The sequence below is a fragment of the Zootoca vivipara genome, chromosome 1 (assembly GCF_963506605.1).
Source record: "Zootoca vivipara chromosome 1, rZooViv1.1, whole genome shotgun sequence".
Lineage (NCBI taxonomy): Eukaryota > Metazoa > Chordata > Lepidosauria > Squamata > Lacertidae > Zootoca > Zootoca vivipara.
This window is the reverse complement of record NC_083276.1, coordinates 56422457-56448113: the sequence shown is the minus strand read 5'-3', so window position 1 is coordinate 56448113 and position 25657 is coordinate 56422457. Positions and strand designations below refer to the sequence as shown.

Below are 25657 nucleotides of genomic sequence, written 5' to 3'. Positions count from 1 at the left end.
ATTGACTGACACTCCTGTCAGCCGTAGCCTGTCCAGAGTAGCTTACAATGAGAGATACATATGATGGGGCTCAGAATTTAATAGTAGCTATTGCATGGGAGTGTTGATTATCTGGATCACGACAGGTGGGAGAGGGAGTTTGGTGCCAATGGAGGATTTCCTACCAATGCAGATGGCAGCTTCAAACAAGTGAGTTTCAAAAGGATGAGGTCAAGGGACACAAAATTTAACTTCCCATGTTATCCCCGCCCCTCATACTTTTATTTTTGAAAAGTGTATGTAAATTGCAAAGTCACAATCAACGTCATGTATAGTTTGGCTCAGTTTTTCTTTCTAGGGGGTTGGTTATTGCTTTTTCCATTTCCATGTGTATTTTTTCTGCTGCTGCTTTTTGGAACAAACATGTCTTTACAAATTACAACAACTAATTCCTAACTTTTAGCACACTCTTTTATTAATTTTGGGGGATCAAACATTTCAGTTCGAAGTGATCCCAAGGATCATCTAGTCCAACTCCCTGCAATACAGGAATCTCAACTGAAGCATCCATGATAGATACCGGTAGGCATCCAACCTCTGCTTAAAAACCTCCAAGGAAGGAGAGTCCATCAGCTGTCATGGGAATCTGTTCCAGTGTTGATCAGCTCTTATTGTCAGAAAGTTATTCCTAATGTTTAGTCGGAATCTCCTTTCTTGTAAGTTGAATCCATTGGTTGGGGTCATAGCCTTAGGAGCAGCTGTGAAAAAGCTTGCTCTGTCTTCCATGGGACATTTGAAGATGGCTATCATGTCTCTTTTCAGTCTCTTCTTTTCCAGGCTAAACATACCCAGCTCCCTCTGCACACAATCCAGCCTGTCAATATCCTTCTTAAATTGTGATGCCCAGAACTGGCCACAGTACTCCAGGTGTGACCTGACAAAGGCAGAATACAGCAGGACTATAACTTGATTGGGACCCTATACTTCTCTTGATGTAGCCTAGAATAGCATTAGCTGCTGCATCACACTGTTGACTCATGTTAAGCTTGTGGTCTACTAAGACCTAAATTTAAATATTGTACTACAGTAAATCTTTTAATAACCCTTGGTTATGGACAATGACATATTTGTTAAAGTTTCCTCTCATCTTACAATTATCCCAAGACTAGCAGTGCTGGGTGTGCTACAATGTTTTCTCTTTATTATATTGGACAATGAGTACATGTGTACAATTATACTTAACAGAAAGTTTATTGGGAGAGAGCTGGAAATAGCCTTTTTCTAAATGCCTTACTCAGTGCCCTTAGAGTGAATGAGTATTTGTAGTCGTAAGATCAAGAATCTAGGCGTAGTTCTTAATGCATGATTAAAACAACTGAGAGTTGAAAATACAATTTCCTTTTAAATACTCTGTAAAGGAGCAAAGGCACCTTTTATCCTCTGAATGGGTGGTGCCAGGGTGATAAAACATGCCTGTGTAGTTATTCCAGAAGACTCACATGCTCAAGCGGGTGGAGCTTTAGGTGCTGTGGGAGACACTTGAAAATTAATGCGAGGTTACTGTTAATTTAATCTGCAAAGGTTGATATAATTCACTTGGTTGTCAAGCTTGTGTCATCGCTTGTTATCCTCCATGTGTCTGACTTCCAATATATTAACCACCTCCCCAAATTTCTGATAGTCTCTTTTGAACCACCTGTTCTCTTTGCCAGCTGTGAATGCCAGACTTTCTATATTATTGTACTGTTGTTGTTGTTGTTTAGTCGTTTAGTCGTGTCCGACTCTTCGTGACCCCATTGACCAGAGCACGCCAGGCACTCCTTTCTTGCACTGCCTCCCGCAGTTTGGTCAAACTCATGTTCGTAGCTTCGAGAACACTGTCCAACCATCTTGTCCTCTGTCGTCCCCTTCTCCTAGTGCCCTCAATCTTTCCCAACATCAGGGTCTTTTCCAAGGATTCTTCTCTTCTCATAAGGTGGCCAAAGTATTGGAGCCTCAGCTTCAGGATCTGTCCTTCCAGGGAGCACTCAGGGCTGATTTCCTTAAGAATGGATAGGTTTGATCTTCTTGCAGTCCATGGGACTCTCAAGAGTCTCCTCCAGCACCATAATTCAAAAGCATCAATTCTTCGGCGATCAGCCTTCTTTATGGTCCAGCTCTCACTTCCATACATCACTACTGGGAAAACCATAGCTTTAACTATACGGACCTTTGTCGGCAAGGTGATGTCTCTGCTTTTTAAGATGCTGTCTAGGTTTGTCATTGCTTTTCTTCCAAGAAGCAGGCGTCTTTTAATTTCGTGACTGCTGTCACCATCTGCAGTGATCAAGGAGCCCAAGAAAGTAAAATATCTCACTGCCTCCATTTCTTCCCCTTCTATTTGCCAGGAGGTGATGGGACCAGTGGCCATGATCTTGGTTTTTTTGATGTTGAGCTTCAGACCATATTTTGCGCTCTCCTCTTTCACCCTCATTAAAAGGTTCTTTTATTCCTCCTCGCTTTCTGCCATCAAGGTTGTGTCATCTGCATATCTGAGGTTGTTGATATTTCTTCCAGCAATCTTAATTCCGGCTTGGGATTCATCTAGTCCAGCCTTTCGCATGATGAATTCTGCATATAAGTTAAATAAGCAGGGAGACAATATACAACCTTGTCGTACTCCTTTCCCAATTTTGAACCACTCAGTTGTTCCATATCCAGTTCTAACTGTAGCTTCTTGTCCCACATAGAGATTTCTCAGGAGACAGATGAGGTGATCAGGCACTCCCATTTCTTTAAGAACTTGCCAAAGTTTGCTGTGGTCGACACAGTCAAAGGCTTTTGCATAGTCAATGAAGCAGAAGTAGACGTTTTTCTGGAACTCTCTAGCTTTCTCCATAATCCAGCGCATGTTTGCTATTTGGTCTCTGGTTCCTCTGCCCTTTCGAAATCCAGCTTGTACTTCTGGGAGTTCTCGGTCCACATACTGCCTAAGCCTGCCTTGTAGAATTTTAAGCATAACCTTGCTAGCGTGTGAAATGAGCGCAATTGTGCGGTTATTGGAGCATTCTTTGGCACTGCCCTTCTTTGGAATTGGGATGTAGACTGATCTTCTCCAATCCTCTGGCCATTGCTGAGTTTTCCAAACTTGCTGGCATATTGGGTGTAGCACCTTAACAGCATCATCTTTTAAAATTTTAAATAGTTCTGCTGGAATATCATCACTTCCACTGGCCTTGTTATTAGCAGTGCTTTCTAAGGCCCATTTGACTCCACTCTCCAAGATGTCTGGCTCAAGGTCAGCAACCACACTACCTGGGGTGTACGAGACCTCCATATCTTTCTGGTATAATTCCTCTGTGTATTCCTGCCACCTCTTCTTGATGTCTTCTGCTTCTGTTAGGTCCTTACCACTTTTGTCCTTGATTATGGTAATCTTTGTACGAAATGTTCCTTTCATATCTCCAATTTTCTTGAACAGATCTCTGGTTTTCCCCATTCTATTGTTTTCCTCTATTTCTTTGCATTGCTCATTTAAGAAGACCCTCTTGTCTCTCCTTGCTGTTTTTTGGAAATCTGCATTCAGTTTCCTGTATCTTTCCCTATCTCCCTTGCATTTTGCTTGCCTCCTCTCCTCCGCTATTTGTAAGGCCTCGTTGGACAGCCATTTTGCTTTCTTGCATTTCCTTTTCCTTGGGATGGTTTTCGTTGCTGCCTCCTGTATAATGTTACGAGCCTCCATCCATAGTTCTTCAGGCACTCTGTCCACCAAATCTAAATCCTTAAACCTGTTCCTCACTTCCACTGTGTATTCATAAGGGATTTGATTCAGATTGTATCTTACTGGCCCAGTGGTTTTTCCTACTTTCTTCAGTTTAAGCTGGAATTTTGCTATAAGAAGCTGATGATCTGAGTTACAGTCAGCTCCAGGTCTTGTTTTTGCTGACTGTATAGAGCTTCTCCATCTTTGGCTGCAGAGAATATAATCAATCTGATTTCGATGCTGCCCATTTGGTGATATCCATGTGTAGAGTCGTCTCTTGTGTTGTTGGAAGAGAGTGTTTGTGATGACCAGCTTGTTCTCTTGACAGAACTCTATTAGCCTTTGCCCTGCTTCATTTTGAACTCCAAGGCCAAACTTGCCAGTTGTTCCTTTTATCTCTTGATTCCCTACTTTAGCATTCCAATCCCCTGTAATGAGAAGAACATCCTTCTTTGGTGTCATTTCTAGAAGGTGTTGTAGGTCTTCATAGAATTGGTCAATTTCACTTTCTTCAGCACCGGTAGTTGGTGCATAAACTTGGATTACCGTGATGTTAAAAGGTCTGCCTTGGATTCGTATCGAGATCATTCTGTCATTTTTGAGATTGCATCCCATTACAGCTTTTGCCACTCTTTTGTTGACTATGAGGGCTACTCCATTTCTACTACAGGATTCTTGCCCACAGTAGTAGATATGATAGTCATCCGAACTGAATTCGCCCATTCCCTTCCATTTTAGTTCACTGATGCCCAGGATGTCGATATTTATTCTTGTCATCTCATTTTTGACCACATCCAGCTTACCTCCATTCATGGTTCTTACATTCCAGGTTCCTATGCAATATTTTTCTTTACAGCATCGGACTTTCCTTTCGCTTCCAGGCATATCCGCAACTGAGCGTCCTTTCGGCTTTGGCCCAGCCGCTTCATCAGTTCTGAATCTACTTGTACTTGTCCTCCGCTCTTCCTCAGTAGCATGTTGGACGCCTTCCGACCTGAGGGGCTCATCTTCCAGCATCATAACTTATATATGCCTGTTGTCTTTGTCCATGGAGTTTTCTTGGCAGGGATACTAGAGTGGCTTGCCAGTTCCTTCTCCAGGTGGATCACGTTTAGTCAAAACTCTCCACTATGACCTGTCCATCTTGGGTGGCCCTGTATGGCATAGCTCATAGCTTCTCTGAGTTATTCAAGCCCCTTCGCCACGATAAGGCATTGATCCATGAAGGGGATCAATGCCTTATTGTACTGTACTTGCATAATTTGCAGTTTTTTATGGTGAATGAATTGGGACTTCTTGCATTTTTCCATTACAGTGGTTAGGTTTAGTGTGTTAGACAGCTGTTTATTAAACAAAATTAACATAGGTTTTGGACTTGAAGAAGATGGCTTCATTTTGTAGTTCAAGATAGTGTTTTAGAAACCCTATTTGGGGCGTTTTATTTGTTTTAAGTGTTTATCGTAAGATAATATTCTAAGTTAGTTATATTCTGCCTTTTCACCAAAGGGTACAAAGGATGGCATTTTTGTAGTATGAGAAGGTATAAGTGGTTCGACCTGATTTCTTTGGAAATCAGTTTTATAAAAAGATATATTTAACCTTTAGGGATGGACCGAATATCGATGTAGTGTTCATGATGTATATTGGAAATTCAATTACTTTTCATGTCTGAGTCCATTTTGTTAAGGTAATATTGACATATACTGTTAAGTGCTTAATTACATACACTTTCTAAATCTGATGACATTCAAGCTTGGAGGTGTAATTGGTGCTATTCTTTTCAGTTATTTCTGCTTGAAAATCAATTTAATAATTAGAACTCTTTGAAATGATTTTCCTCCTTCACACATCAGTTGGCCATTTAACATTTAGATGCAAACTTTACCTTTCCTAATAATTCCTGTTATGAAACAATACTGTTTAATGCCAGAAGCAATTCTCCCTGTAGTCAGGAAGCACCATACGTCTGTCAAGTTAACCCATAAGCATTTTCACTAAATCATGAAAAACGTAATAGCGCTGTGTAGTTTTTGGTGTCCTAATTTTATTTTATATTTTTGTTTTGAATTTAGAAACCAGATGCCTTGACCACAGGAGCTGGAGTCCCAGTGGGAGACAAGTTAAATGTCATGACGGTGGGTCCGCGAGGGCCCCTTTTGGTTCAGGATGTGGTTTTCACAGATGAGATGGCGCACTTTGACCGAGAGAGGATTCCTGAGAGAGTTGTGCATGCCAAAGGAGCAGGTTAGTGTTAGAAGTTGGCCTGTTGTTTTAAAAGGAAAAGGTGGGGAATTGAATATTGTGAACATAACTTTGTGTACAGAAGGAACAAGAAAGCAAAGAAGTTTGCAAAATGTGTTTCCCTCTGTTTTGTATCTTTTGGTGCCGAATTTAGGATTATTATTATTTTTTATTAAACAAGAATCTTGCACAACACACTTTTGCATATGTGGACCTAATTTAGAAAGGCACGCCATACACAGTCACCCTTGCTGAGTCTGGGGGGGCGGAATGTACAATAACTATAATTGTTCTATTAGTTCAGTGTGCCCAAGGCTTCTTTAGACATGTGTTTGTGGAACAGCGGCCTCTAGGTTACATGATAAAAGACTTTGGATTAAAAGTGTGGTTTGGCATAGGGGTATGGTGCCCAAAGGGGGGGGGGGAGATTGAACATGCCACTAGGTGAATGCAAGTGTTTGGGCTAAAGAAGACTATTAGCTCTGAGGCAGCTTGTGAAACTGAAGCAATGCTACCCTTAAAACAGGATTATTGATTTCTAAGGGTAAACAGAAAAAAGTAAAAAAATAAATGGTTACTTGTTCAGCAACATATAATAGAAATCAGTCCTATAATTTCAAATCAAGGTATCCTAGGTGTGTTATTCACTAGAAACCATGAAGTCATTATTGTAAAATAAAAGAGTATCTTACATTAAAGGATAATAATTGAAGCAATTACAATGTGGCTATCACAAGGTGATGGTAAAAGAATAAATGCAATATAAAGCTAATGGGGTTAATTAATCCAGTCCAGGTATAACAAGAAACCATAGGTGAGATATATATATATCAGCAGCTTATCAAAGTTTGCTTGGTTTTTGTACCTTTTCCTTTGCGTACTTGTACTTTGTATGCAGATACTGAATGTTGAAAGAGGAGGGAACTTGCCCTCACTCCCAAGTTCTGCTAAAACCCAAGGTAAAAGGTAAAGGTAAAGGGACTCCTGACCGTTAGGTCCAGTCACGGACGACGATCGGCAAGCCCTAGGCTCTGTGGTTTAACCCACAGCACCATCCGTGTCCCTTAAAAAAACCCCAAGGTAGAATAATGGTAATAATAGTAACCACTGCAACGATGTTCGGGACTAAAGGAGAATTGTTGAAATCAAAGCTACTCATCTCTACCAAAAGTAAGATTCAAACCACAACATGAACGAGCACATCAAATTTGTAAAGCAGAAAAAAGCATTAGCTGTGTTCTGTTTGTTTTAATACTGCTTTCAAACTAAACACAAAATCTGTGATGTTCCAGGCTAGACAGAACTGTTTCAAAAATACAATTATGTTCCTGTTTTCCTATTCCTTTTGAATAAAGGAGCCATCTTGTGATCCATCAGGCTGTTAGACTGCTGTCTGCCCCCAAGAACTGTAGCTGGAAGGAGAATATACAACTCGACATTGTGTTTCAGGTTATCTCAAAAGTTTTCTAGTAAGAAGCAGACCCCTCTGTATTCACAGATGTTCTGCCTTCAGCTGTTCAGGTCCTTTGGTCTAGGCATAAAAGGAGAATCACTGTTTCCTGAAAACAAATTTTGGCTCGCGCCTTACATGACCCTTCTTGTTTCCCATAGCTCCCCAGAATCCAGAAGATAGGTAAATAAATTAATTATCAACATTCCCTACTTCCTGCCTGTGTGTAAAGGGTCTGTTATGGAAACTCAAGGTCTTTTGTGTCCTATAACAATGTCTCAGTGTCAAAAAGGCAGTATGCTAAGATGTATGCAGCAGAAAAGCACCACATTATATGAAACAGAGATATTTATTCTTCCCAAACTGCACTGCCATTTCTGATATTATTACCTTACCAAAGCCCTTGATATTTAGATGGTTTGTTTGTTTCTACTTATCTTTAATTTTTAATAAAAGCAACAATTTTAAACATTTTTAGGAGCTTTTGGCTATTTTGAAGTGACTCATGATATCACCAAATATTGCAAAGCAAAGGTATTTGAGCATATTGGCAAAAGAACTCCAATCGCTATTCGATTCTCTACAGTTGGTAAGTCTTTTAAAAAAAACCTCTTTGCATGTCCATTTTATTTGTGTCGTGTGTACTCATGCATTTATTAAATGGGTCCTTAGAGGAGCTAATTTTGTTAGACTTTATTCATTTATTATTTATAAATTTGTACACTGCTTGATTGTTAAAAAAAACAAAACCCCACACACCTCAAAGCACTTGACAAAAGATAAAACAGTAAAATCGGGGGGGGGGGACACAACCCTACTTTCGTATGCTTTAAAATTAAAATACTAAAACTGATTAAAATTCCCTCAGCTTTCTGGGCACTTGGGTAGGCTTTTCTAAACAGGAATGTATTTAGGAGGTGCTGAAAAGAGTATGGAGAAGGCATCTGTTTGATCTTGATAAGCTGAGAGCTCCAAAGTGCAGGCACTTCCACACTAAGAAACAGAGAGTTTTGCAACGAAAGAGGAAAGTGTCACATAAGGACACTACATTGCCAGCTCTCAGCAGACCACATTAGGAAACTATTGCACAGGAAATCATTGTGCAATGTCCTCTTTCCATTCAGTTCCTCTTTAAAGCTGTAAACGACAACATATACATACGATAATCATCCTTGGAATTGGAGCTCTATAGCATTCATTAGGTGAAGGCTGGGAGGACAATTTAAAGATCTGATGGCCATTCCCAATATTAGAATGGATGCCAGTCTCCAGGAAAACTGTGTGCAGTTCTCAGTGTGTTCACATTTATAAACCTTCCTTTTCTAGCGGGAGAATCGGGGTCAGCCGATACAGTCCGTGACCCTCGAGGCTTTGCAATGAAATTCTATACAGAAGATGGAAACTGGGACCTTGTGGGGAACAACACCCCCATCTTCTTTATTAGAGATGCGATGCTGGTAGGTCATATATTTATTTGGGCACCCAAAATAAGTTTTGTTTGTTTTGTTTAGTCATTTAGTCATGTCCGACTCTTTGTGACCCCATGGACCAGAGCACGCCAGGCACTCCTGTCTTGCACTGCCTCCCGCAGTTTGGTCAAATTCATGTTGGTAGCTTCGAGAACACTGTCCAACCATCTCATCCACTGTTGTCCCCTTCTCCTTGTGCCCTCCATCTTTCCCAACATCAGGGTCTTTTCCAGGGAGTCTTCTCTTCTCATGAGGTGGCCGAAGTATTGGAGCCTCAGCTTCTGTCCTTCCAGTGATCAAAGAAGTTAATGGGTGGTAAATGAAAGGGAGAGAGAAAAGTCCAACATACCTGGATCTGTTTCTTTCATGGGGCTTCTTTTCTAATATCAAATTGCAATTCTTGTACCCTGAGGAATAATCCACTAATATTAGGGACTAGGCTACACTCATCAATTATATTGTTATAACTGTGTTATAAACATGTGACACCAGGTGATGCTGTAGAGCTCTGATCTGTCTCCAATGGGTTTTTCCATTAAGAGCTTTTATAACACATTTTTCTGCTTCTTTGTTTCTTTTTTTTATTTTAAGATTTATGATTATGTAATTGTCACAGTAGATTAATTTATATATGGAACTTATTTGTTGGTACATCTTTTCAAAGTGAACTTAGTGCAAGGGACTTTGTATATAATGCAACTACACAGTAATGCAAATCTTCCTTGTATCTTTTTTGTGTTAGTTCCCATCCTTTATCCATTCCCAAAAGAGGAATCCACAAACTCATCTGAAAGATGCAGACATGGTGTGGGACTTCTGGAGTCTTCGCCCTGAGTCTCTGCACCAGGTAGGATTTACTCTTTTAATTTCTATTCATTTTTTCCTTTTTGAAACCTCTGATTCAGAGACTAAAAGATTCATATGTGAAAAGACATATTCTCTTAGACATTGGTGCGTTTGGTCTCTTGTGACTGATGCACAGCACAACCCTTCCTTTATCAACTCTATGCCATTTTTGAAATTTTTTATTTTTTTAAATGTGACCATATTTGTATCATTTACAATTGGGCAAGCTATGACCTGTCACCCATTCAAGAAAACTAATGGTTGGAGGACATAAGTTCCCCCTTCCCTAACCTCACCTGGAACATAGCTCTCCATCCCCCTCAAATGGATTAGGTGGAAATGAAGTATTGTACTATTGTTGCAGGTCAAAATCATCAGGGGTGAGGGCAGAATATCATGCCAGGAATAATCTGTGATTGGAGCATTCTTTAGGGCAGAGAAGTCCACAGGTGTACCTAGCTTTAGTTACGTGAGCTTTCATGAAGGATAGCCTGTGTAAACTTTTGTTGCTGTTGCTTTAAATTTAGGTATCATTCCTGTTCAGTGATCGTGGCATTCCAGATGGACATCGTCATATGAATGGCTACGGATCACATACTTTTAAGCTAGTCAATGCTGGTGGAAAATCGGTATACTGCAAATTTCATGCTAAGGTAATGGTTTCAATTTTCCTGTTTCGCATTTGTTAATACTGTACTAATTTCCTAAATTGCTGGACGTATCCCACACCTGGAGTTCTTATCCATTCCTACTTCAAGAAATAAAAGATAGTGAACTGCAACATGTTTACCCCCTTGTAACATCTCCATTATGCAAGGGTTGAATACTGCACTTTGGATACTGGTTTAGGAGTAGTGATGCCTGCCGTTCTATCCACCTCTCGATATAGGCTTCTTTCCAGTATGGCAGCTTCTTATGCCCTCTCCCACAGCAAATCTTTAGACCAAAGTGTGTTTCTACACACAGACTGGTCTCCTTAATAATTTTTTTATTTATTTCTTTCGTCGTTACTAGTATGCAATTCTTAATCAAAACAATTCTTAGTCAAAAATTCTAAGATGATGTTATTTTGATTTTTGCAGACTGATCAAGGAATCAAAAACCTTACTGTTGAAGAAGCAGGAAGACTGGCCTCTGAAGATCCCGACTATGCCCTGCGCGATCTTTACAACGCTATTGCTAATGCAAACTATCCTTCTTGGAGTTTCTATATCCAGGTTATGACATTTGAACAGGCTGAGAAATTTCCACTCAATCCTTTTGATGTAACTAAGGTGAGCGTAATTTCCATCCCTTAATCCTACATACTGGATATAAAGAATAAAAGTTCTGCATCTGTATGGAAAGATTTACTTGGAAAATATTTGTAATAATTTGTATTCTTGCATTTTGTAGATTTGGTCCCACAAAGACTATCCTCTGATTCCGGTGGGGAAGCTTGTCTTAAACAGAAACCCGGTCAACTATTTTGCTGAGGTGGAACAAATTGCCTTTGCTCCAAGCAACATGCCTCCAGGGATTGAACCTAGCCCTGATAAAATGTTACAGGTAACAAGTATAAAAGGTTAAGGTACCCCTGACCATTAAGTCCAATCGTGGACAACTCTGGGGTTGCAGCGCTCAACTTGCTTTACTGGCCGAGGGAGCCGTCGTACAGCTTCCAGGTCATGTGGCCAGCATGACAAAGCCGCTTCTGGCGAACCAGAGAAGCGCATGAACATGCCGTTTACCTTCCCACTGGAGAGGTACCTATTTATCTACTTGCACTGGCGTGCTTTCAAACTGCTAGGTTGGCAGGAGCTGGGACCAAGCAACGGGAGCTCACCCCGTCGCGGGGATTCGAACCGCCGACCTTCTGATCGGCAAGCCCTAGGCTCAGTGGTGTAGACCACAGTGCGACCCACGTCTAACAAGTATAGTATACTTTAATGTTTATTTAACAGTGTTTATCAAATGGTGGGCCTTGGAGCACTTTTAAGTGGGCTTCAATGCCACAGCCTGTTCAAGTGCCTCCTCAGTTGCCTGCCTCTTCCACTAGTTGTGGCATAGCCTTTTAGTTAGACCAATGCAAACATCAGCAAGTCATTGCATGGTGAGGAAGGGTGACTGGTTTGAGGTGGTTGGTGGGGAGATATTCTTCTGAAGGGAAAGTGCCAGAGGAAGTGTTGAAGGATATTACAAGGTAGAAGTTAATAATGGCCAAACTCTGCCACCACATTGTGACTGCCTCTGTCCCTGTACCACTTGTTTGTAACTGCAGGTGGGCTTTGATGGTAAAAAGTTTGAGAACCCTTTCTGAAATACAAATGGTATTTTCTATTTAATACCTGTAATGTCAAATATAATGAGAAAAGATAACACCAGGATGATGTCTTGATGGGAGGTTTTCCTCACTCTATTCCAATTTTTCCATGGTGTGTGGTGTGTGTTGTTCTCTTCTCTTACTTCCCCTTCCCGTTTAAAAAAAAATAAGGGAGGAATTCAGCCCAGTGCTAAAGAGTGTGAGCATTTCTGATTTTGCCTCCATCGCACATGCTATTCTGGGGTTTATCCCTCCCCCTTGAAGCCAGGGGGGGGCAGGAGGCACAGGAGCATGTGTGGAAAGGGTAGGGGAGAGCCTAGTTGTGGTTGCAGAAGTCTGCTCTGCTCGCAGGACCCATTAGTTAAATCCAGCCCATAAAATCCAAATACTTGGATCATAAGGGGGTGGTCATTACTGGAAGTTCAAATCCCTAGCATTGTAACAAGGGTTGGCATGTGGTCAGCACAAGATCTCATTGCAGAGAAGCACTTTGAGTGGAAAATGTGTGGTTTTTTCACTTTTATGTATTCATAATTTAATATATTGGATATCTGCCCATATTAAAAGATCAAGAAGTTTCTCTTTGACACTTTGCCCCCATTAATATAGGTCAAGACAGTGAGCAGCAACTTTGGGGATGTATTTAGTTAGAATTACGGTTTACCAATAAAAATGTTCAGTCAATTTATTGTGTGTAGCGCTCAAGGGAAATGTTTTTTTAACTCTTCCAATATATCAAGCTTTAGCTAAGGGAATCTTGAACCATCGTTCAGTGAAGGTGGAGCTTCTTTGGCAAATGAGTCACATATTTTGGACCTGTGTGTCTCCCATTGCTGTTTCATAACATAATGAAAATGTTAGCAGAATATTCCGGCTGTCTAGCTCTAGTAATGTAATATTGCCAGTAGTGCAATGACTTTGTTTATGCACTGCCAATTCAATTCATGTACAGCCTGCAAGCATACAAAATATTTGAGCCTCCCTCCTCCTCTTAAATAAAAGCATATTTAACAAAACAAGACCTAGCAAACAACAACAACAACAACAACAACAACAACAACAACAATAACACACACACACACACACACACACAAAAGTCTCTCATGGCTAGCTTTGACTGTGCTGTTGGGAGTTTGCTTATTAGTGAAAATATAGTAGTAAGCTGTTTTAAATAAATATTAAGAATGTAACTCCACAATGACATTCAACAGTCTCAGAGACTAAAGTCCCAAATCAGCTTATAAATTCTTCAGGAAAGTAGCCCTGATCTCACCTGGTGAGAGCAGTCAGATTCATACACTTGATCATTACATTGATTTCCAAGACAGGAAGCGGAATACTGGACTGAATTGAAACCTTTCTTCTGATCCAGCAGGTCTGCTCTTGCATTATTTATTTATAAAAATATTTATATACCACTCTATCCCCAAAATTTATCAAAGCAGTTTACAACAGTAAAAAGAAGATGAAACCATACAATAAAATCATAAAATGTTAAAAGTAAGTTAAAAACACAAAGTTAAAAACAAAGATCAGGAACCTATTGTGGGGGGTGTACTCTTAATTGCCTGCATAGGAGGAAAAGAAAAGTTTTCAGCTGGCATTTAGAAGTTTGCCAATAGAGGTCAGGGGCACCTTTTGTGCTGAGTGTTCCGCAGGACTGAGTCAGTGACACCAAAGGCTTGGTTGGCACTCCTGCGATATAAGGGTTCAGGTGATCCCTGCGGCACCCTGGACCTAAGTTCTTATTATGTTCTTATTGCCCCTGTGAGAAAGAATTCTTCCTTCTGTAGACATTAGGAGCAGGAGCAACTTAAGAAGAATGGATATTGTCATAATATAAAGCATGGAACAGTACGGTGTCAGCACCAACCTAAAGAAAACTTACCCGCCTCCACTCTTTTCTCTCCAATATATTATTCTAGGGTCGTCTTTTCTCATATGCAGATACTCACAGACATCGTCTGGGACCCAACTTCCTTCAAATTCCTGTAAACTGTCCTTACCGAGCTCGAATTGCCAACTACCAGAGAGATGGATTCATGTGCATTTCTGACAACCAAGGTAATTCCAAAAGGTGTCTTCTGGAAGTAATCTGCAATACCACATGCAAGGACATTTTCTTCTTCTGAATTTCTAGTATGGTTTGGATATGTGATCTAATTTTCCTTCATGTTAGATTCCTAACTGTGGGTGAAATTCAACATCTCATGAGTGTTCTCTTGGTGGGACTTTAAATTTCTCCTGCTTCTCCCTCTAGCCTCCCAGGTCTGTTCTAGAGAATCCGCAAAAAGCTTCAGAACAAATCTGGGGAATGTGCAGTTGTCTGTAGAACAGATGAAGGGGAGGTCCTGCTGCATGAGCAGAAGTCTGTTTAAAATATGTGTCCTTTGTGAACTTTTTTAGCCATATGGATGCATAAAATAGTTTAATCAAAAGTGTAATGCCATTTGAATGGAGAAACAGGGAAAGAATGAAGAAAGGGGAGCAGTAGTCTTATTTTATATCAAGTAGTCTTCTTTTATATGGAAGCAGTTACTGGGAAACAATACCTTGATCACCTCTCACTTTGGAAATCAGAATCAGATAAGGATTGTAGAGTGAGAGTGTTGAGAGACTGTAGTTGACTTTTTCCTCTAGAAGAGGCATCCCCAAACTTCGGCCCTCAAGATCTTTTGGACTATAATTCCCATCATCCCTGACCACTGGTCCTGTTAGCTAGGGATCATGGGAGTTGTAGGCCAAAACAGCTGGAGGGCCGCAGTTTGGGGGTGCCTGCTCTAGAAGGAGATTATTGCTGTATACTGATTCCCCCCCAAGACATTAATAGCTAGATATGAAGCACATGATGTGTTTGAAACACATCCAATGGATTCATATCTATATCTATATCTACATCTACATCTACATATTTCTTTTAGGTGGTGCTCCAAATTATTATCCCAACAGTTTTACTGGCCCTGAAGACCAGCCCAGCTTGAAGGAGAGCTGTGTGCCTCTTTCTGGTGATGTGCAACGCTTCAATAGTGCAACTGAGGACAATGTGTCTCAAGTAAGCAGAGTAGAAATGGAAAATTATTTTGGACATGGGTTAGACGTATACACTGTTTTTTTATGGAGTGAATTGATTTTCTTGAGACATCTGCAAAACACCTACCTTGAAAGCAGGTAAAAGTTTTTTGTGATCCATCTGGCAGAAACTTAGCTGTGGCTTCTCTAGGCCATTTTTGCATTATCCCTTTTGTTACCTTATAAAGTTGTAGTGTTTCATATAACCCCCCCCACACACACACACACAATAGATCAATGAAAGCTCTTTTCTAGGCCTGTATGCAAGCCTAGACCTACCCTGGGGAGACCCACTGGAATTAATGAACTTGCCTAACTCAGGATCCTCTGGGAGAGGCTACCACTGGCTGACCTGGCAGTTGAGTGTTTGCCCAAGTTTTGATAATTGAGCCCTAGGTCACATGGCTTAGAGTTTGGAATACATGCAAGTGTTTCCTGAAATGTCACCTCCTTTTAAAAAAATATAATAATGCTTGTGTAAATTCCACCAGCACAAGTTCAACCAGCTGAGCCAGGGGGAGTGACATATGCCAGCATATGTCAGGCTCGAACAGGATGAAAGGTTTATGCTCAGCCAGAAAAGTTCAAGATCTGCCAAATCCAAGCTCTCACATCCTGGCATATCCTGGCTTTAGATTGTGCTGTAAATTGTAAATCTGAGACACATCTCGGAAATAAGACTGTTGGCCATCCCTTCTGTTCCCAGTGTTGATGGTGGAGTTAAAAGTCAGTAGTGAGACTCTCTCTGTTGAAAGTTTTTATCTTATTTTAGAAAACATCTTAATAATTATGCATCACAGGGTACATCCATAATGTGACAGAAATTTGTCCTTCATTTTCATTTAAAGGTACGAGACTTCTATACTAAAGTGCTGAACGAAGCAGAACGTGAGAGGCTTTGTGAGAACATCGCTGGCCATCTTAAAGATGCTCAGCTTTTCATTCAGAAGAAGGCTGTAAGTGATAAATTGCTACTTTTATCTGTTGACATCTGATCTATGCTCTTAATGTACATCCTACAATAATTTTAGAATATAGACTTGTGTGCCACCTTATTTTAAGATGCATGAAAATATGAGACAGACAAAAAAATTAAGGTAGAAAAAAAAACCCCAGATGTAAAAGGTAAGCCTTCAACAATCTCTTTTTGAAATATTATTTAAATTATAAGGATAAAGTAATAGTAGAGTAACTAGCACAGGGCGTCTTGTCAGTTGAAAGACAGTAAGCCTCCCTGCTTACTTCTTCAAGTAAGACCTGGATATATTTAGGGATGTTTGGTTCATGCTGTAGCACAGAAAGCACATGAACAAAGCTATGACTTCTGCATGCAAAAATTACATTTCAACTTTGGAGGGAAGCTGTGTAATACTATGGTCGTAGGAGGTAAATTGGAAGCTCTTTCATTCAAACCCAGTTAGTAGTTTCAAATCTCCATGTCAATAGCAGGTGGCATAGTTTACATATAATTTGAGAAGGTAATTTTAAGAACATAAGAGGAGGCTGCTGTATTAGGCTCATAGCCATCTAGTCCAGCATCCTGTTCTCACAGTAGCCAACCTGATGCCTGTGGGAAGCACCCCAGCAGGATAGGAGCGCAACAGCACTCTGCCCACCTGCAGTTCCCAGCAAGTGGAATTCAGAGACTTACTGCCTCTGACTGTGGAGGTGGAACATGGGGAGAGAAGGGGCTTTGGATGAATCTTAATACAGACTTATATTTCCTCTTCAACTTCCTTTCCTTCATCTTCCTAGGTGAAAAACTTTACTGATGTTCATCCTGATTATGGTGCCCGCATCCAAGCCCACCTGGACAGGTACAATGCTAAAGGCAGCAAAAAGGTATGGAAGCATCTTAAATTTACTGGGTGCTGAGTGGCTAAGGCATTAATATGTAAATTGTCGTAGATGAAAGTGCATGATCAAAAGAGAGGACTGTGGAGTCGGAATGAATGTTTTTTTTGGGGGGGGGGTTAAAATGCAAACTTTAAAATGCTGCCAGTTCAAGTGGCCAAAGCCCCTTGCAAGATTGCCTTGATCAATTTTCTCTCACTTATTCTTTTTAAGTGCCATATGAAAATGTATTGCACAAAAATGTATTTGCCAATATGCCAGCAAATCATCTGATTCTTAGGATAATGCCTTAGTTCTGGGAGAGTAAAGCCCTCCTGTTTCCCCAACATAAGCAGTGGGGAAAGTATGGCAGCTGTGGAACTGCTATGCTGATTTTCCTTCTGTTTTGGGGTCAATAGGAGGGAAAATCTGAGGACATAGAAGGACAAAAAAATTAAAAAGAAAAGCTCTCTCACTTTTACTCTGGCATTTTGGGATCTGGTAGTTCCTGCATCCTCAGATTCTCTCTCCAGTCTCCAAAGGATTTCTCTGTTAGAAACATGCGCCTATAAACCAAGCTGACTGTCGGTGGTTTAAACTATTTTTGTCTTGTTTCTAGGATTGTGTTCATACCTACACCCAAAGTTCTCATGTTGCTGCGAAGGAAAGATCTAATTTGTAGAAAGTATGACCTGTGGTCCCATTGATCACTGCACTTGCATCCGTCCAACTGGAAAACAAGCCTTAATCCTGCAAATATTCATGTTTTTATGGAAATCTCCTTTGTTTTGGAAGTTGCCAGGCAGAACCATTGAAGTTTGCATTTGTGATTAAAAACTAATTGAATTATAATCTTATGTCTTGTAAAACATTCTGTCTAGACTGTTAAAATCAATCTGTACTGGCGATCACTTTTCAGCGGTTTTGTCTACTTTTGCAAAATTAATCAAAAGGTTTGCCTTATTTTTGTATTCTTGTAACTAATTTACCCAAAATAACTTTCATAATATTTTGATGGTATATCTTCTACTAACTATGTCAAAATCAATACAGCAACAGGTGAATAAAATTCTTCCTCATAGAGGTATTAACATTTTAAAAAGAGCACATTTTAAAAAATGCTCCCATTATGCAAGCAGTGTTATCTTGCAATGGCGCTAAAATTTATCAGACTTTTGTTGATGCAGGATGGATTACAGGAGTGATATCTGAAACACATATTTGATCATATTTTCTTTTCTTTAACTTCATTTTGACATAAATACATATACAGAAACAAGGTAATCCATTATACTGGACAATTCTTACAGTGCCCATTCTCAAATAAAATTATTATTATAATGAAATGTTTTACATTTATTTATGGAGTTTTAGTAACCATGTACTTTTAGATCTAGTTCTGTGGGTCAACCTACATACGACGGTGTCATCATTCATGAGTAAAGGGTGGGTGCGTGGGAGTTGAAAATAAAAGGAGCATGCAGGATTCTTTCTCCCAATCCTGTAACTTAACTCACCAGTCAGTACTTTTTTGTTCTGATATTTGGCATGAAGAAAAGTGGAAGGAGCCAAATCAAATTTGTACTCAATGTACACATCAGGATGATTTGATGTGTATTAAAGTCTCCTAACATATATTCACACCAGTTGAGTGGAGACAGATGTCTTCACTCAACACACATTACCTGGCTGGTTCTCCACCCCGGAAATTCTGTTTCAATTGTACACAGCTGGGATAAACCTTCAGTTCTGAAGTCAGAGCCAAGCTTGCTTGGGAAAAACGGCATTAAAATGTACTGTTTCGGAAGAAACTACCGAAATAGCTGTGATCCACAGATAACATCATATGTACAGAGATTCAAAAAAACAGGTGGGAATGTACTGGGGCCAGAGTAAACAGCCTGACTATGTACATACAAATGTTAGGATGACAATACACAGTCTCCATTGGAGAATTCATAGCTTCCCTCCTTTCCCACTAATTTATAGTCCTTTTCATGCCCTCCGCTGCTCAACAGTCCAGATGTTCTCTATCTGAGGGGTATCAGCTGATACTCCAGGTAAAGAGGGATAAAATAGAGAAAGATTTCAAGGCTTTGATGCCAGCTTTCAACCAAGTGAAATAAAACACAGCTTCCTTTTCAGTAAAGGTGCATGGGAGCAAACGCCTAATGCTGCAGTCCTATGCACATCTGACATTGAGCTTTGTAGGGATTACAGTACTTCTGAGTAAATATGCATGGGATCAGCTGCAGGATGAACTTTGGTGAGAAAAAAAGAGACAAAGCTGCAATTATGTTTGAGAGAGAAAGGGCAAAGGAGGAGCAGAGGAAGTGCAGCTTTTAAGAGATTTTTATAGATAAGGGGAGATCACATCAATGGAAAGCTTCGAGTTCAAGCTTTTTCAGCCCTTTCCTACTCTTTAAGCAGATGACTCTGCTTTCGCAGCCAAACACTGTATTCCTGTATAGCATACCACAGGAAATGACATTCAATTGTTTCATAATGTTCAATGCAAGCCAAAAACAGATCACAAGGCTTATAAAATGTACTTTTGAATTTTTTTTTTTTAAAGGTGTTTTCACATCGGTTTTCCACAAATTCTGGACTTCGCTACAATGATTAAATTTTGAAATCTTCATTTCAAAGAACTTAAAACAAACTTGAAGCTTTGGCCACAACCCAATATGCCGTAGGTGAAATGGGTGTCGGCTGTGAAAATGGTGGCACTGACAATTTTTGTCAGTTCTATTTGAGTGTTTTAAGAAGTTAATTGTGACTTTTGTCCACCAGGGCAAATGACCTGGTTTGAGATTCGGTTCTTAGTTTTATATTGGCCCTCTGCGAAAAGAGGCCTTCATTTACCACACCATCAGGGGTACTATGAAACTGTCCGCCTACATAATATTGTAAGAATATGAAGGCATAAGCAATCCTAAGTCAGTTAAATGGCTCCTAGCTGTACCCTCCTTAGGCTAGCCGTACCCTCCTTAGGCTATAAATCACTTTTGCACTCAAATTTCAAATCCATTTACACCTGCAGGTCTCCAGGTGTGGTGTTCCTAGATACCTAAACCCCCAATATCACCTTTGATTCCTTTCATATTCCACTCACAGTTTCAAAATCAAGACAGGCATCAGCATGGCAAGGATCAGCAGGGATACATGGCAAGAAGTGGGACTACTGAATTAAAGATCTATATGCTAATAATTTACCTATAAAGGCCAATGAGCTGGCTACTAAATTACCAGGCAGGCAGGACATATTGGTTTTATATACACCAAGTAGTCCATTTTGCCACCAATTGGTGTCCTTTCCTTATCCATCAGAGCACAAACCCCGGTTGAAAACTTACTGCTCAATTCAACCCCAAACTCAAAGAGGATGCTGCCTATTCTTTATCAAATTATTTGTGATTTTAAGATGGAAAATTTTGATTCTCTGAAACAAATTTGGGAATCTGATCGGTGGACTCAGATGGAACAGGGGGACTGGTGTAATGTGGGTCAAAAACCGTTGTTATCTGTAAAGACAAAAATCAGAGACAACCCCTTTAAGCTGCTTTGCTGCTGGTTTCCGACTCCACAACAATGCCATTACATCTACTCAGCAGCTTCTTCCCTGCTGTGTTGGAGAGGATGTGGCGGGATTGGAAAAGCACACACCAAAGTACAATGTTTTTGGACTGAGGTTCATACAGAAAAAAGTCTCATCTGACACCAAATGGTTCAATGTTCACCACAGCTCACTTTATTGTCAGTTTCCCATGATGATGCAAAAGATTTACGCTAGAACAGGCATCCCCAAACTTCGGCCCTCCAGATGTTTTGGACTACAATTCCCATCTTCCCCGACCACTGGTCCTGTTAGCTAGGGATCATGGGAGTTGTAGGCCAAAACATCTGGAGGGCTGCAGTTTGGGGGTGCCTGCGCTAGAATAATGGAAGAGTTTTCCTCCTTGTAACAGCATGGAAGGTGATTGCCCAAACATGGAAGAAGCTGGAAAACCTGCACTCATCCCTGTGGAGACAAAAAGCATGGGCAGTACAGTAGTGTTAATGGAAAAGCTCACTAAACATCGGAAAGCTTTGAATGGTAAACAGGACTCTGATGACTTCATAAAAAATAGCATCCCTTTATAACTTTTATATGAAACAACACCACAACATGGCACCCCCACCAGCATACACAACTCTGGTGTAACATTTCCCACTGATAATACTATCCAGTTCCACTATGGGAGGAGAGAGGAGGTTCCCCCACCCAAAGTCCAGTTGCTGTGGGAAGGGCAGTGGAAGGAGGGTACACTAAATCGGGTGGAAATGCCTCACAGACTAAATCCAGATTTACCCCTTATTTGAAGCTTTGATAGTCTCACAGCCTATGCCCAATTATGATTTTCTATCTTGATTAATAAGTTCAGAAGTGCCATTTTAATTAGAGGGGGAAATCCTCTGGTTATTTTGAGAAGAGTTTGGATTTGATATCCCGCTTTATCACTACCCGAAGGAGTCTCAAAGCGGCTAACATTCTCCTTTCCCTTCCTCCCCCACAACAAACGCTCTGTGAGGTGAGTGGGGCTGAGAGACTTCAGAGAAGTGTGACTAGCCCAAGGTCACCCAGCAGCTGCATGTGGAGGAGCGGGAACCAAATTAAGCGTGGTTATGTTCATGAATTTACACATTAAAAACACAGGAATTAAGGGGACTACAAGGGGAAGGAAGAATCAGTAAAAAAATGACCTCTTCCTTCAGTGGGGCCATTCTGTGTGAGTGGAGTTCTTTTTGCAGTTTTACATTTCCAAAACCAAGCCACTGAAACTTACTGTCAACATTTGGTCTACTGCAAGTTATTTCTTAATGCCTTAGCCACTCAGCACCCAGTAAATTGAAGATGCTTCCATACCTTTTTGCTGCCTTTAGCATTGTACCTGTCCAGGTGGGCTTGGATGCGGGCACCATAATCAGGATGAACATCAGTAAAGTTTTTCACCTAGGAAGATGAAGGAAAGGAAGTTGAAGAGGAAATATAAGTCTGTATTAAGATTCATCCAAAGCCCCTTCTCTCCCCATGTTCCGCCTCCACGGTCAGAGGCAGTAAGTCTCTGAATTCCACTTGCTGGGAACTGCAGGTGGGCAGAGTGCTGTTGCTCTCCTATCCTGCTGGGGTGCTTCCCACAGGCATCAGGTTGGCTACTGTGAGAACAGGATGCTGGACTAGATGGCTATGAGCCTGATACAGCAGCCTCTTCTATGATGTAATAAATAATAATAATAATAATAATAATAATAATAATAATAATAATTTATTATTTATACCCCACCCATCCAGCCAGGTTTCCCCAGTCACTCTGGACAGCTCTCAACAGAATATTAAAAACACAATAAAACATCAAACATTAAAAACAACCCTAAACAGGGCTGCCCTCAGACGTCTTCTAAATTTATTTCCTTGATATCTGATGGGAGGGCATTCCACAGGGTGGGCACCACTACCGAGAAGGCCCTCTGCCTGGTTCCCTGTAACTTTGCTTCTTGCAGTGAGGGAGCTGCCAGAAGGCCCTTGGTGCTGGACCTCAGTGTCCGGGCAGAACGATGGGGGTGGAGACGCTCCTTCAGGTATACTGGGCTGAGGCCATTTAGGGCTTTAAAGGTCAGCACCAATACATTCATTTCTTAAATTAACCTTCTCAAATTATATGTAAACTACGCCGTCTGCTATTGACATGGAGATTTGAAGCTACTAACTGGGTTTGAATGAAAGAGCTTCCAAATTACCTCCTATGAAAATACTATTACACAGCTTCCCTCCAAAGTTGAAATGTAATTTTTGCTTTGTTCATGCGCTTTCTGTGTTATAGCATGGACCTAAAAGCTAAAGGGACCCCTGACCGTTAGGTCCAGTTGTGACCGACTCTGGGGTTGCGGCGCTCATCTCGCGTTATTGGCTGAGGGAGTCGGCGTACAGCTTCCGGGTCATGTGGCCAGCATGACTAAGCCACTTCTGGCGAACCAGAGCAGAGCACGGAAACGCCGTTTACCTTCCCACTGTAGTGGTACCTATTTATCTACTTGCACTTTGATGTGCTTTCGAACTGCTAGGTTGGCAGTAGCTGGGATCGAGCAATGGGAGCTCGCCCCGTCATGGGGATTCGAACCATCGACCTTTTGATCGGAAAGCCCTAGGCTCTGTGGTTTAACCCACAGCACCGCCCATGTCCCTTAGCATGGACCTAAACAGTCCTAAATATATCTAGGTCTTACTTGAAAAAGGAAGCAGGGAGGCTGTCTTTCAATGGCTAGAAGTACTGTGCTAGCTATTCTGCTATTATTTATCCGATTTTAAATAGTATTTCAAAAAGCACTTTAAGTAATTGGAAGGCTGGATAACTTTTTAAGCTTAAATATTTTCTCTGTCTTACATTATATTTTTATGCATTTTACAATATGTTTATATAGAACTCTATCTTCTAAAATTATTTTAGGATGTACATTAGAAGGATAGTTCAGGTGTCATCAGATAAAAGTAGCAATTTCACTTACAGCCCTCTTCTGAATAAAAAGCTGAGCATCTTTCAGGTGACTAGCAATGTTTTCACAAAGCCTCTCGCGCTCTTCCTCATTCAGCACTTTGGTATAGAATATGCGTACCTTTAAATGAAAATAAATTCGTCTCTCATTAAGGGTGCAACTTGTGTTGAATAATTATTCAGACGTTTTCTAAAATAACATACAAACTGAGCTAAGATAAAGTCTCACTACCGACTTTAAACTCCGCCACCAACACAGGAAACAGAAGAGATAGCCAAAAGCTTTATTCCTGAGATGTTTCTCAGGTTTACAATTTACAGCGCAATCCAAAGCCACCACCAGGATGAGAAAGTTTGCATTTGGCTGATCTTGGGCTTTCCTGGCTGAGCTGGTGCTCAATCAGGCCTATATCAGCACAAACCTTTCATCCTGTTCAAGCCCAACATATGCTGGCATAAGATGCTCACCTTGGCTCAGCTGGTTGAACTTAAGCCAAAGTAATTTACACAGGCCTAATTCCCAAAAGTGGCAGTCGTGGCAGTCGCGGCCAGGGCTGTCGTAAGCATATGCGGCACCGGGGTGCAAAGATCTGCCCGGCACCCCCTCCCCCCAGGCTGCCCAGTCCCAGGTGTGCAGGAAGGCGGAGCCGTCAGCCGCCTCAGTGTCTCACAGACTCTGTCGCCCCCAAACTCCCGGCGCAGAGCCCGCCACATCAGAAGAGCCCACAGCGGCACTCCGACTGATGGGCGGGCTCTTCCCCGGACTCAACTCTCAGGCCCCGGACTCTCAGCCTGGCGCCCCTGAGAGCCTGGCACCCGGGGAACCCTGCACTCCTAGCGCCTATGGGTCAGCCTTGGTCGCGGTGGAGGAATTCCAGGGCCAAGACAGGACAAGGACATACTTGCACCTATTCCAAACCTTGGGCCCAATTTTCAAAACTCTGGCAGAAACTCACCTGCTGCCTCAGCCAGCAGAGCTCCTCCCAGAGGCCCCTGAACCGAGATTGGAATAGGGGTAACTTACAGCACCTTCCTGTGCTCTGTTGGAGAGCTTCTGCCTGCTGTTAGGCACAGGTTACCATGAGTTGTATCCAGGAAAGTTTTACTCAGAGCAGACCCGTTGAAAATAATAAACCTGAGTTAGTCATGTTCATTGATTTCAGTGGGTCTCCCCAGAGTAGGTCCAGGATTGCATACAGGCCTAGAAAAGAGCTTTCATTGATCTATTGTGTGTGGGGGTATATGAAACTCTACAACTTGATAGGGTAACAAAAGGGTAAAGCAGTAATGGCATAGGGAAGCTACAGCTAAGTTTCTGCAAGATGGGACTATATCACAAAAAACCTTCAACCTGTTTCAAAGCAGGCATTTTTGCAGATGTCTCCAGCAAGTCAATTCATTTCATTAAAATGAATTCAGCTTGTATATTCAACTCATGTCCAAAATAAGGTAATCTTCCATTTCTACTCTGCTTACTTGAGACACATTGTCCTCATCTGCACTATTGAAGCGTTGTACATCACCACAAAGAAACATGTTGCTCTCCTTCACACTGGGCTGGTCTTCAGGGCCAGTATAACTGTTGGGGTAATAATTTGGAGCACCACCTAGAAGAATATATATGTTTGTATGCATGTTTTAGGAGTGCCACATACCTAGCTATCAACATTTGCAAGAAAAGGTCAGTGTACAGCAGGCACGTCCAACAGGTAGATTGTGATCTACTGGTAGATCATGGGGTGTTCCTGGTAGATCTCTGGCCACTCAGTGATCTACTCCCCCCCCAAAAAAAGCTCTACAATTTTGACTTTCCTAAAAAAGCTCAGCAACTTTTGCTTCCTAGCAAAAAAGTGGGCCATCAGATTAAGTTCGACTATCAGACTGGGGATTCAGGACCCTCAACTGTTTTATATAATCAACTTTTGATTATGTTCTGTGTATATCGCAATGCTCATTCAGTTCCATTCATTCATGTATTCAGTTCCATTCATTCATTTGCTCCCTAAAAAAAGCTCAACCAACTTGGCTTCCCCAAAAAAGCTCAACAACTTTGATCCGTCCAACGACAATGGGTAGATCACTGCCAGTTTTTTTACACTGTGAGTAGATCACAGTCTATTGGGAGTTGGACGTCCCTGGTGTACAGCAATAGCTCTTTTTAGATAAAAGGTCAACTGGAGTCTCTCAATTCACTCA

The 25657-nt window shown here is 41.1% G+C and overlaps 2 protein-coding genes across 4 annotated transcripts in view; one reads left to right on the top strand and one right to left on the bottom strand.

Moving 5' to 3' along the window:
- The window catches only part of LOC118085639 (catalase), a 40698-nt gene extending 22421 nt beyond the window's left edge, over positions 1 to 18277 (top strand). For all 3 annotated transcript variants that reach the window (XM_035116520.2, XM_060274894.1, XM_035116510.2), the window contains 12 exons: positions 5794 to 5965; positions 7891 to 8001; positions 8739 to 8869; positions 9624 to 9728; positions 10255 to 10380; positions 10810 to 11001; positions 11123 to 11275; positions 13955 to 14093; positions 14951 to 15081; positions 15947 to 16054; positions 16854 to 16940; positions 17551 to 18277. In XM_035116520.2, coding sequence (XP_034972411.1) covers positions 5794 to 5965; positions 7891 to 8001; positions 8739 to 8869; positions 9624 to 9728; positions 10255 to 10380; positions 10810 to 11001; positions 11123 to 11275; positions 13955 to 14093; positions 14951 to 15081; positions 15947 to 16054; positions 16854 to 16940; positions 17551 to 17613 — 1518 coding nt within the window. In that variant the 3' untranslated portion in view covers positions 17614 to 18277. The remainder of the gene's footprint in view (positions 1 to 5793; positions 5966 to 7890; positions 8002 to 8738; positions 8870 to 9623; positions 9729 to 10254; positions 10381 to 10809; positions 11002 to 11122; positions 11276 to 13954; positions 14094 to 14950; positions 15082 to 15946; positions 16055 to 16853; positions 16941 to 17550) is intronic.
- A 2409-nt stretch (positions 18278 to 20686) lies between these two features.
- LOC118088015 (catalase) overlaps positions 20687 to 25657 on the bottom strand; it is a 29084-nt gene continuing 24113 nt past the window's right edge. Inside the window, exons 10-13 of the mRNA XM_035121238.2 lie at positions 24938 to 25068; positions 23475 to 23582; positions 21838 to 21924; positions 20687 to 20952 (exon numbers count right to left, since the gene is read on the bottom strand). Coding sequence (XP_034977129.2) covers positions 20947 to 20952; positions 21838 to 21924; positions 23475 to 23582; positions 24938 to 25068 — 332 coding nt within the window. The 3' untranslated portion in view covers positions 20687 to 20946. The remainder of the gene's footprint in view (positions 20953 to 21837; positions 21925 to 23474; positions 23583 to 24937; positions 25069 to 25657) is intronic.